This window comes from Crocodylus porosus, unplaced genomic scaffold, assembly GCF_001723895.1.
Source record: "Crocodylus porosus isolate Cpor-Errol unplaced genomic scaffold, CroPor_comp1, whole genome shotgun sequence".
Taxonomy (NCBI): Eukaryota; Metazoa; Chordata; order Crocodylia; family Crocodylidae; genus Crocodylus; species Crocodylus porosus.
In genome coordinates this window covers 130,572,360-130,584,282 of record NW_017728943.1, presented here as the reverse complement: position 1 = coordinate 130,584,282, position 11,923 = coordinate 130,572,360, and the positions used below count along the sequence as shown (strand labels likewise).

General features: G+C 42.8%; 1 protein-coding gene across 9 annotated transcripts in view; it reads right to left on the bottom strand.

The window, feature by feature from the left end:
• MAP7 (microtubule associated protein 7) overlaps positions 1–11,923 on the bottom strand; it is a 182,323-nt gene that overhangs the window by 70,766 nt on the left and 99,634 nt on the right. For all 9 annotated transcript variants that reach the window (XM_019550194.1, XM_019550192.1, XM_019550191.1 and 6 more), the window contains exon 3: positions 9,142–9,219. In XM_019550194.1, coding sequence (XP_019405739.1) covers positions 9,142–9,219 — 78 coding nt within the window. The remainder of the gene's footprint in view (positions 1–9,141; positions 9,220–11,923) is intronic.

The window sequence follows — 11,923 nt, the reverse complement described above, 5'->3', positions numbered from 1 at the left end:
TGACCCCAGTACTCTTTCCTGCCATGGCAGGGGGTCGGACTAGATGATCTGCTCAGGTCCCTTCCGACCCTAGAAACTACGAAACCTGGCTCACTCAGTGACTGTATAGCTCATGTGCTTCAGTGGGGCTTTTTGATGCTGATTGAATCAGCTATTAAAGTGCCAAAAAGTCCCGCTGAAGCACTCCAGCTATACAGAGGCCAGGCAGGTTGGGTCACATTGACACCATTCCTTTCCTGCATCTCATTCTCCCCACACCTGTCTGTAAGGACCCTAGGTCTCCCACCTAAATCCCCAAGAGTGCACCATGATTCACTGACAAGATACAACAGACAAAATGGAAAGGACAAAAGAGAACTTGGCTGATGCAAAACTGACAACTGACTGTCCAGCTGACAACATTTCTCTGAACAATTATACTGTGCTCATCACTAGGTATCGGAGCACTCAGTAATTCTTGCAGCAGTGCATGAGTTCTTGCAAAAGGACTGTATCTGTGACAGGTTTGTCCAGACCCAAAGGCCCCGACTTCTCCATCAGCAAAATCTTTTGCCTGTAATTGCCTCTTTCCCAGGATTGATAAAGGGCACTTACTGTCCAACTGACAACTCTCCCAACTAGGCAAGCTGGTCCAATAAAAGGCCTTGCCTCTCATACCCCTGGATGATCAAGCTATAAACAACAATGCTACTTCTGTCAAGTTAGGTGGCTGCTACTCACTCCTCATAGAGCAGACCAAAACAAAACCCTGTTTCCACATCATTTGCAAACTTGTGGGCCTGTGCGTTAATCCACCCTTGAAAGAGAAAGGCCTCTGGGCCCTGTAATAAGTAGGAGGAAAAACCTGGATTTGTATGTGGAACATACATGGGACAGTGTGGCCTTGACTTTTCCTTGGGCTACAGAGATAGAATACCCTGCAGACAAGGACTTTTTTTTTCATAAGCTAGTGGTTGGAGCACATCCAGAAGCAGGAGTATTTATATCCGTTCTATTTTCTTTAATTCTGTCCAAAGTAACTATGGACATTCTCACCATCCATTTAAACATCCTGTACTGTTCTGAAACCAATTCCATTTTAGTCCTAAGTGCTATCTTGTGACAATGAGTCTCACAGGTTGATTTATGCACAGTGTAATAAAGTATCTCCATATATCAGTTTTACCCTTTTTGGTTTCATTGACTATCTCCTGGTTCTTATTCCTGTCAATCTGTGGCCCAGAAGAAATATTTTCCATTTAAATAGGTAGGCAAAGAGTGTAAGTGCTGGTACATTCTTAACTACAGTGTTACTAACGAAAGACAACATTCTTTGGTAAATTGCTGCATCAGGCCGAGTTACATTTTGATTTCCAATGTACACCTAGCATTTCTTCAGTGTTCAAAGCATTTTCTGAAAAGTAACACACAACAGCAATTTGCAGGAGGAGAAGAGGTTCAGAAAGCTAAGTTTTTCTTCTGTTTTCAGCACGACAAAAACATGTTGATATATTTTTCTAGAATTTAGGGACAAGAATGGTAACGAGTCAGCCTGGAATGATTTAAGTACCTTCTGATAGATGCCTACTGATGAATGTGTATGCTTTGTTCAGCCTGTGAAAAGCTAGGGTCAGCTCTGCATTACAGAAACACAGCACTTCCAAATGCAATTTTCTTGTCTGAACACTGCATATGAAAAAATATGGCTTCCTGGTATTACACAATCACTATATGTTCTCACATAACCATGTGCACCTCTTCCCCAAATATCAGTCTCCCAAACTGGGGTGTGTGTCTTAAGTGAGAAAGTATTTTTTGCATAGCCTTGCAAACTTTTTTGCTCTTTTTAAAATCGTTGATCCACCCATGGAGACCAGTCTTCAGCAGCAACTTGGGTTACAGCTTTTGGCTGAGTAGGAAAGGGAGAGTAAGCAAGCTGAAGATTAAACTCTGTGTCTGCTCTCTGCAGCCATAACTGGAAAAATATTTTTTCCCAACTTGCTTTTCCAAAAAAAAGGTGCACATCTTACTTGGGCATATGTTGTATGGGAGAAAATATGGTATTGTGACTCAGTGACTTCTGTATGAATTTTGTACCACATACAAGTTGAAAGATGGGATTTCCAAGTGCCAGTATGGTAAAATTAATCTGGAATCTGATTGCCAATCCCTTTTTTCTCTGGTTTGTGCATCATCATCATAAATATATAATTCTGCCCTTTACGACACATGTACAATCCCACCGACTTTCACATGAAGGTGGATCCAGTCATATAACTGTGGAGGGAAAACTGGGCTTTGTGATAATCCTGTCCGTAGCACATACGGCAGGGAGAATCTAAGTTATCTGCACTTCCACATAATAATAGCACAGCTTAACCACAGAAAGCAACAGTAATTCATATCCACTAAAATAAGCTGATATAACTGTGCATATGCAGAAAAAGTTTGCTTCTCCTCTTGCTTAACCTAGTGTTCTCCTTTGTCTTTGGTTGAGAGACTCCTGAGGGACAATGGTACAAGTGAGATTAACTGGCGTTCAAAAAGACAGTGCAACTTTTATGCGACTCTCTATTCGACTACACTATAACATTTCCCCAGAGTCTGCATAGTTTAGATCAGTTCTACAACACCATACTAAAAGAAAAGTTTCTTGAGTTTCTTATGTTCCTTGCTCTCACTAGCTCATACTTGCTCTTTATATTATCCTACATAATTGCTAAATGCATTGCTATTCAAAATTCCATTTAGTTTTCCTTAGATGAGAAGTATAGGCTGTAGTAAGCCCTACACTCTTTAATGGTGATTTAGTATAGAATTTGCTTGTGTCTACTTGACCAGAGTTTGGGTAAGAGAAAAGGCAAAGGAAATGAGCATGAGAGAACATCACAGACAACAAGGGTATGTCCACACATTCAAGCACATGAGCTTGCAGCAGCTCAAATAGAAGCAGTGCAAATTTGAGCCAGGGCTTTTTGCCTCAGTGCATGTGGCTAGACATGCACTTTGGTGTGGGGCAAACTGTGCCACCTGAGGCAAAATAACCCTGCCTGGCTCCTCCCAGATCTGCAGCCAGGGGGAGCTAGAGCCTGGGGCCAGTACCTGTGCTGTCCCCAGCAGTATAAAAAGCTGCCCTGGCAAGTATTTGAAAACTGAAAAATCCCCGACAAAAAAATCCTGAAGTCACTCTGTAAAATACCCCAAAATCCATGTTCCTCCACAATTAAAACAAAAAAACCACTCATATATATATATATATGAGTGATATATATATAAATAAAATCAGTTGGGCAATGCTTTATTGATACATATACATCCACTGCTGAAAGATACTTGGAGGTCATGATTCCACAAGATGAACATGAGCCACCAATGCAGTGTCGCAGCTGGTAAAGCAAACAAACCCCTGGCTTGCATCCATAGATGCTTCAATTGAATCTCAGGATGCCATCCTCCTGCTGTACTCGGCCTTTGTGAGGCCACAGCTGGAGCACTGCATTCAATTCTGGGCTCCACAATTCAAGAAGGATGCGGAGAAGCTTGAGAGTCCAGAGGAGAGCCATGTGCGTGATCAGAGGACAAGAAACTAGGCCTTATGAAGAAAGGCTGAGAGCCATGGGATTCTTCAGTCTGGAAAAGCGTAGGCTCAGGGGAGACCTGGTGGTTGCCTAAAAGTACACAAAGGGTGTTCATCTGGATCTGAGAGAATGTCTGTTCACCAGAGCACCCGAAGGAAAAATAAGGACCAACGATCATAAACTCCTACAAGATTGTTTTAGGCTGGACACAAGAAAAAACTTCTTTACTGTCCGAGCCCCCAGGACCTGGAATAGACTCCCTCCAGATGTGGTGCAGGCACCAACCCTGGACTTATTCAAGAAATGCTTGGATGCTCATCTTGCTGGGGTCCTTTGACCCCAGCTGACTTCCTGCCCCTAGGGCAGGGGGTGAACTTGATGATCTTTGAGGTCCCTTCCAGCCATAACATCTATGAAATCTATGATACAGTGTTAAAGCAATTTGGAAGCCTGCCAGTGTCTCTATCATCATAATAAATGATGAATTCTAAATATATGTTTTGCTGTTTGCCTTTTTTTTTTTCATCATAATGCAGTTAGAGCTTCCCCTGACCCCTTCACTAACCAGGATGCGGGGACAGCTGTCCCTGCAGCCACAACTCCAGCCAGCAGGTCTCACCCTATCTGGCAGCTGGGCACACAGGGTGTGTGCTGGGGGAATGTGGGCAACTGTGGAGGAATGTGGGGGGCCTGTGTGGGCGGCTGCCCAGAAGCCCCTCTGCACAGCTCATGAACTGCCCCCCACAGGGGCCACAGCCCCGCCAACAAGGGCCACATGCCCCCTCCATATCTTTTCTGAATTTAGATCCAGCTCAGTGATTTTCAACTGAGATGCCGCGGAATTCAGAAAGGTTATGGAGGATGAGGCTGAAAAGCTTGAATATCATTAGTATAGAAACTAATTCTTTGCTTAAAGAAAGATGTATTTGGTGTCATTTTTTAACGGTACATCTCAGTACTGCCATGACTTGCTCTAGCAGGGGAATGTAATATATATGTTTTGGGGAAAAAACAACACACACGCACACCCACACATGCCTTTCTGCATGTAAGAGTGCAGTATGCCACCAATTTTAATCCAGAAAATAAGGTATGCCTTAGCTATCAAAAGTTTGGGAAACACAGAATGTAGCATTTCAGTATTTGCAACCCCAAGCACTCACATATTATGAATCAGACCTCCCCCTCCAAAAAAAACCCCACAGGACTTTTACAACAAAGAAATCTGGGGTCCTTTAATTTGCCTTCTGGTTTAAGGGCCTAAAAATTTGATCCAAGGTCACTCTAAGTTGTGCTCAGCCATCATGAGACCTGAGCTTTTCCTATAATAACTTTGGAAAAGCATCAGAGATTGTGAAACTCATGAAAACAAAATCCTAAGATCCAGTTCACTGAGTTTCACTCTCACTGTTTTAGCAGTTGCTGGCCTGGACACACACAGATTTAGATAGCTGTTTTAGATATCCTAGACCCAAACCACAAAAAACCTTGAAGACAAGATCCAAAATGATGACCTTGGATTGAAATGTTATTGGAATCCACTAAGGAGAGCACACGGTGGGTATGAAGTGCTTATGTTGCAAAGGAGGGGTTGTGCAGCTAACTAGAAAACAAGAGGAAACCCTTTTCATGGCTTCTGCTTTCTTCCTTTGTCTTCTGTGTTCGTCTCTTTTCCTGCCTATTTGTAACCTCAAATTAACAGTTGTGATTATAACGAATGGCTGAAACAGGAGAGTTAAATTGCTAGAGGATTACAACACTGTGCCTTCCATCTACATGAAAACAAAAGAATAAAGGTCTTTGCATCAAAATGAGACACATTCAAAGTCAGCCAAAGTCCCCTTTGCCACACAGCTTGTTTTATCAAGTTAAAATATGGCATATCGCGACACAGCATATCACTGTATAAACGGCATATTCAATAGCACACAGGGGTCTTTTATGCCAGCTGTAGCATCAAAGACATTCCTCACAAAACGGAGAGGGTCAAGCATAGCAGCAACACAACGCAAAAGAAAAAGGCATTTTCCTCACAGTTATTAATGGATGTGGATGGTTACAGGGAGCCCTGTCCAGCGAAAGCAACACAGAACCCTGAGCACTGGCCACCTTCCAAGCTGCCAGCTCTGCCCGCTGGCCTTCAAGAGTTGATGCAGAGTAATTTAGGTTTCATTTACAAAGTTTAAAGGCTGAGTAATCAAGAAGGCATTTGTGAAGCAGAGTGGAAGAAAACTCATCCCCAGAGAAGATACGGCTACTAATATCAAAAGAGAGAGGATCAACTCTATCTAGAAGAATGTATGCATCGTAAGAGACAGGCAAGCTGATAGAAAGGCTCTCTGTCAATCATCGAGCCAGGTACATTTAGCAAGCAGAAGGCAATGACAAGTTAAGGGGTTTTATCCAATTCTTGACATGAATCCAGAGAAAGGATCATCGGTATTCAAAAGGCACAGAAGCACTATCCTGAAAGCAAACAGCTACTTCTCATTTTGTCTTTTACCATCTCATTGTCAACACCAATGTCATGACATGGTATGGCCACAGCATGGGTAGGGGATGAATTTGCTCAGTTCCAGTTCTGTGACCATCTGGGTGAAGCATGTAAGTCTGGTTCATCAGCATTTGCATAAGCAACAATCAGGTCCTGTCTGGAGTTGAAACGTGAGACCAGGGGTGCTCAACTTCTGGCCTGCGGGTCAGATCCAGTCCACAAGGACATCATTTGACCCGTGGGGTCTCCTACAGTTCCAGAAACTTATCCGTGGTGAAGCAGTGGCAGCATTAATTGTAGTTTCCTGCTGCCAAATTTCCAGATCCATGAAGAGCCCTTCATGTCAGATGATATAACCTTGGGTGCTAGATTGAATTGGTGTATGAGGTCAGGTCAGCACCCAGCCAGATCAGTGTGCAGATTACACCCATGAACAGACCCCATGCACTGGACCCAGCCCATGGACTGGCCCTATACCACCCATCTAGTCCAGTGAACACCATTGCCTTAGAGCTTATTAGATCTTACTCTGTAGCAACTGTTGTGGCTGGTCTGCATGTACAGTTGTGCACATCCCTTCATATTTAAATGCTTCCTGTTTCTTTGACTTTGTGATAACTGGCATTTCCTTTGGAGGGACTTTTGTGTTCTGCTTGGTCTACATTTGCAGCATAACCACCCTGCTCATTAGTTTAGCACATTCTGAGCATCTGAAACTCCCAACAAAGGTGCAGAGAGTCCATAATGCTGTTCAGGATCAAAGCTTTTTATGGGAAGGGAGAACTTCAGTGGCCAGGCATATACCACACTTGGGGTGGGCAATTTCCAAAAAAGGCACATGGTGCATGTACTCTGCTGCAAAGATGTCAAGAAGCAAGGCACTGGATGAATAACTGACAGACTACTTCTTACTTTGGTTTATGGCCTCAGGGAATGGGACATGGATGTTATCACCTGTCCTACTTTGCAAACTTGAGACAATCCATCAAAAATACTCAGAAATGAACACTTCCATTCAAAACATTTATAACCACAATATTTCAAATTCAATTGGCTTCTCCCTTTTTTTGTGTAGACTCAGAGTACTGGGGTTGGAAGGGACCTCATGAGGTCATCTAATTCAACCCCCCGCTCCAGGCAGGGTTGCCCCTCACTAAACCATTCCAGTCAATGACCATCTAAATCTATTCTTAAAAACATCCAAAGATAGAGATTCTGCCTCTCCACACTAAGGAAGCCTGTTTCAGTGCTTAATCATCTTCACAGAGAGAAAGTTCTCCCTAATACCCAACCTAAATTTCCCTTATGACAATTTTAGACTATTGTCTTTGCCCTGTCCCCGATGGCTATGGAGAATAGTCTATCCTCATACTCCACATAACCACCCTTCAGATATTGGAAGACTTATCAAATCCCCTCTCAATCTTCTCTTCTCCAGACTAAATAGTCCTAGTTCTTTCAGTCTATCCTCATAAATCATGTTTCCCAGACATCTAATCATTTGTGTCATTCTCTGCTAGACTCTTTCTGTCCACATCTTTCTCAAAGTGTGCAGCCCAAAACTAGACAGTATTCCAGGTGAGGCCTTACTAGTGCCAAACAGAATAGAAGAATTACTTCTCTTTATTTGCCAGTGGCATTCCTATTAATGAAGCCCAGTATGCTTTTGGCCTGTTTTTGCAGAAGAGCACACTGTTGGCTTGTACTCAGCTTATGATTCACTGTGATTGCTGGGTATTTTTCTGCAGAACTGCAGCCTAGCCAGTCATTCCCCAACCCTGTCAGTATTTGTGCATGCTATTGTTCCATCCTAAGCACTGGACTTTGCACTGAAATTTTATTTGATACTTTGATGAGGAAAAAATAACCAATCCCTTAACATTTGGGGGAACACTATATCACGTGGCACAGGATAACAAAGTAGTGTGGCACTTTTTTACAGATCAAACTATTTGGTGCGATTTAAATTCCAGACTTATTTATACACCCACTACTCTCCTCAGTTTCCTTTAGCAAACACCAAATAAAAAACGAAAAACATTCATGAAAGATTTATCTACTAAGGGCAGATTGCTTTAAAAATGGATCAGTACATGCAAATATTACTAGCCATTCAGCAAAAGAAATGTTTGTTAATTAATGGCTCATTTAGATTAGTGTACATACATAATATCATCAGCGAGATTGTAAATTCCTTACATGACAGCTGAGCCAATACATAATGAATGAAATTCATACCCAGTGCTGAAGTCAGAACAAAACCAGGTTTACACATCACTCCAACTGCATTTTTATGACATGTGAGACTTAAATGGTGCATCAGTCATTCTGCACGATCTCGCAGAAAGGGGAATACCACCCAGTAAGAATAAATTTATTTTTTTTAGTAGAGAGGAGTGAGATTTATTATTGGCAGTTCTGTGCAAGTAAAATACAATGACAATAGCTTTCAGCTTGTTCTGTTATATCTGCACTGAAAATAGCTACTTACCTGTTAATGTTGGTGTAAACATGCACTTGGATAATCTAGTTAAGAGTACTGTATACACTCAAATACGGGATGTACACGTTTTTACTTGAATGTCATTAATAGACACCATTAATATACAATATGTAAAAAAAACCCCCACACACACGATCAAAACACCAAGTATCAAAAAACTCAATCTACATGCTGACATCCTGTTTTTCCATCTTATTTTATGCATGATACAGAATGGATTTGTCATATTTAGAAAGGAATTCTGCTCTCCTTTACACAAGTCTGAATCTGGAGAACTCTCCCTGATGTCAATGAAGTCACTTTGCACTTATCTTGGTATAATCAAGGGTACACTTTAGTCCATTTGGTTCAATAATGTAAAGAGATGCAACATGCACACAAGAGGTTCACTAATGACAAATACTCAGATATGCATGAACACAAGATCTGCCTTCAAGATGTAATGGCATGTCTAAAAGGACGTTATTGAATTTTTAATTCCATCCATTTACCTTTTGCTGCTAAAAGCATATTAGAATAATGTATTTCTAGACTCAGATTACAATCTACAAAATTATACCTGCTAAATAACATAGACCATAACTTACCTAACTGCTTATCTCGTTCCTCCCTCCGTTCCCTTGCAAGTCGTTGTCTATCATCAACCTTCAGTACTGGGGGTTGATCTGGGAGGGGGAAAAAAAAAAAAAAAAAATCAGGAAGACAGATTCAAATCTAATAACAGGAAATACAACCTTGTTATAACAGCAACTAACAGGCAGCAATAACTCTCAAAGATGCCTCAAAAATACCTATTTAGCAAAGACAACTTAATACAATTGTGAACCCATTCTAATTACAGTAAAGGAAAAAGAATAAAGTTAAGCCCTTGCTGCAAGCTCTATGGTAAAGTGGCCACCCTGATTGCTAGCAAAACTAGCTGTTATTACAGCTAGACTGTGTATTTAAAGTTTTAGGACTGTAACCTTAACAATCACTTTGTTAAATATAGAAAATGACATAGCTCTGATGAAAAAGAAAAAAAAATCAACTTATTTCAGGGATGAAGCTTTATAAGCTGCTGCACAGAAACTGCAACACCCCAGGTATTTTAGGCCACGTTTATAACCATCTCCCTGCCACGCTTGGAACAAATGCCAAGGAAATATGTCCTGCCCATTCAATCCCATTCTACCTAGTATCATAGTACTTGGCATCATAGTGTTTAGGGTCAGAAGGGACCTAAACAGATCATTAGGTCTGACCCCCTGACCTGGGCAGGAACGGGTGCCGGGATCTTATCACCCCAGCCAAATATCTGTCTAACCTCCTCTTGAAGACCCTCAAGGTAGGAGAGAGTACCACCTCACTTGGGAGCCCATTCCAGAGCCTGGCAGCCCTAACTGTAAAGCAATGTCTCCCGACGTCCAGCTTCTCTCTAATAATTTGTGGCCATTATTCCTAGTAACCCAGGGTGGCGCCCGGGGGAATAAAGCTGGTCCCCAATTCCTGCTGGTCCCCCCGGTGAGTTTGTAAACGGCCACCGGATCCCCTCTCAGCCTTCTCTTGTGGAGGCTAAATAGGTTCAGGGCCTTCAGCCTCTCTTCGTAGGGCCTGCCCTGCTGCCCCCTGACCATGCAAGAGGCCCTCCTCTGGACCCTCTCAATGCTGTCCACGTCCCTCTTGAAGTGCGGTGCCCAGAACTGGACGCAATACTCCAGCTGCGGCCTGACCAGTGCCGCATAGAGGTGGAGGATCACCTCCTTGGACCTGCTTGCGATGTATCTGTGGTTAGCCTTACTGACCACTTGCCTTGGCAGCTCATGTTCATCCTGGAGTCAACAATGACTCCAAGATCCCTTTCTGCCACCATGTTGACAAGAAGGGAGTTCCCCAGCCTATAAGTGTGTTGCTGGTTCCTTCTCCCTAGATGCAGCACCTTGCACTTGTCTGCATTGAATTCCATCGTATTCTCATCCACCCACCTCTGTAATCTATCTAGATCTAGCTGGATTCGGTCCCTCCCCTCCAGCATGCTCATTTCACCCCACATCTTGGTGTTGTCAGCGAATTTAGACAGCGTGCATTCTACACACACATCCAGATCACTGATAAAGATGTTGAATAGTACAGGCCCCAGGACGGAGCCCTGGGGGACTCCACTGCCCACATCCCTCCAGGTCAAAAACAACCCATCCACCACCACTCCCTGGGTGCAACCATCTAGCCAGTTTGCCACCCATTTCACTGCATAGGCATCAATGTCACAGTCACCAGGTTATTTTAAGAGAATGTGGTGGGAAACCGTGTCCTGCACTCCTACACCCAGCAATCAGGCAACAGACAACCTACACTATCCTGAGTGTGTTCCCTAGGCTACCTACATGGGATGATTCTAGGCCACCTCCACTGCTTAACTCCTGGGCTTCGGCGCACACAGTGCAGATGTGACTGGGAGGACCATATTTCCTTGGAGGTAGTCCCAAGTTTGACAGGGAGGCAGTAAAGACAAGGACTTCTTGAAGCATAATGGCCTTGACACAGCACAGTACTTATGTGTTTCACATCAGGCACATTAGTAATGCCACAGCATACTTATAAGTTAAGAAAAAGCTTGCATATTTGCTGAATCTAGCCATGTTTTTAGGGCAGAAAAATAATAACCAGCTGAACAATGAATATGTACTTTGCATCCAGCTTTATAGAATAAAAACTGCAATACCCCGTTGATTCAACATTGTAATTTCCAAGACGACACTGTATATTATTCTGTAACCCTTCTGCAGAAGATTCACATGGCAGAACATTCTTACTGTACAATACCTTGAACATACAGAAAGCCATTTTATAGGACGATAGAAAAGTGTATGCCATGAAAAATATGAGCTGGATCTTAACACCGTAATAGCTCTTCACTGAGGTGCTGTGAGGTCTGTAATAGCTAACAACATGACATTGAGTCTCCCACCAAGTTCTTGAGGTATTTTAGAGCTGTGCAAGGTTTTATGTACCACATATACACAGTACAGTATGATACTGAAACAAAAGAAGATAGTTTTATCAACTGAAGAAAGTCAAGACCAGTGGCTTTCAACCTGTTTTTGGACTCAAGGTGCCCCTCATTAGAATCAAGCCACCCTCTCAGATAACCCCAGCTTTTAGCTTTCACTCATTTTTGTCTCCAGAAAAACAACAAAGCAATTATTCTGTTGCAATGAACTCAGAAAGACCGTAAATGCTCAGAACGTCTTGGACACTATGGATTTGTATTATCTTGAGCAGAGACAACTTGAGCAGGGTGCGGGGCCCCACCCCAAATACAAGGAAGCCAGCGGTGGATTTGGTGGGGTGGGGAGAAGGGGGGCCGAGCATCTGGATGCACCTGATTCA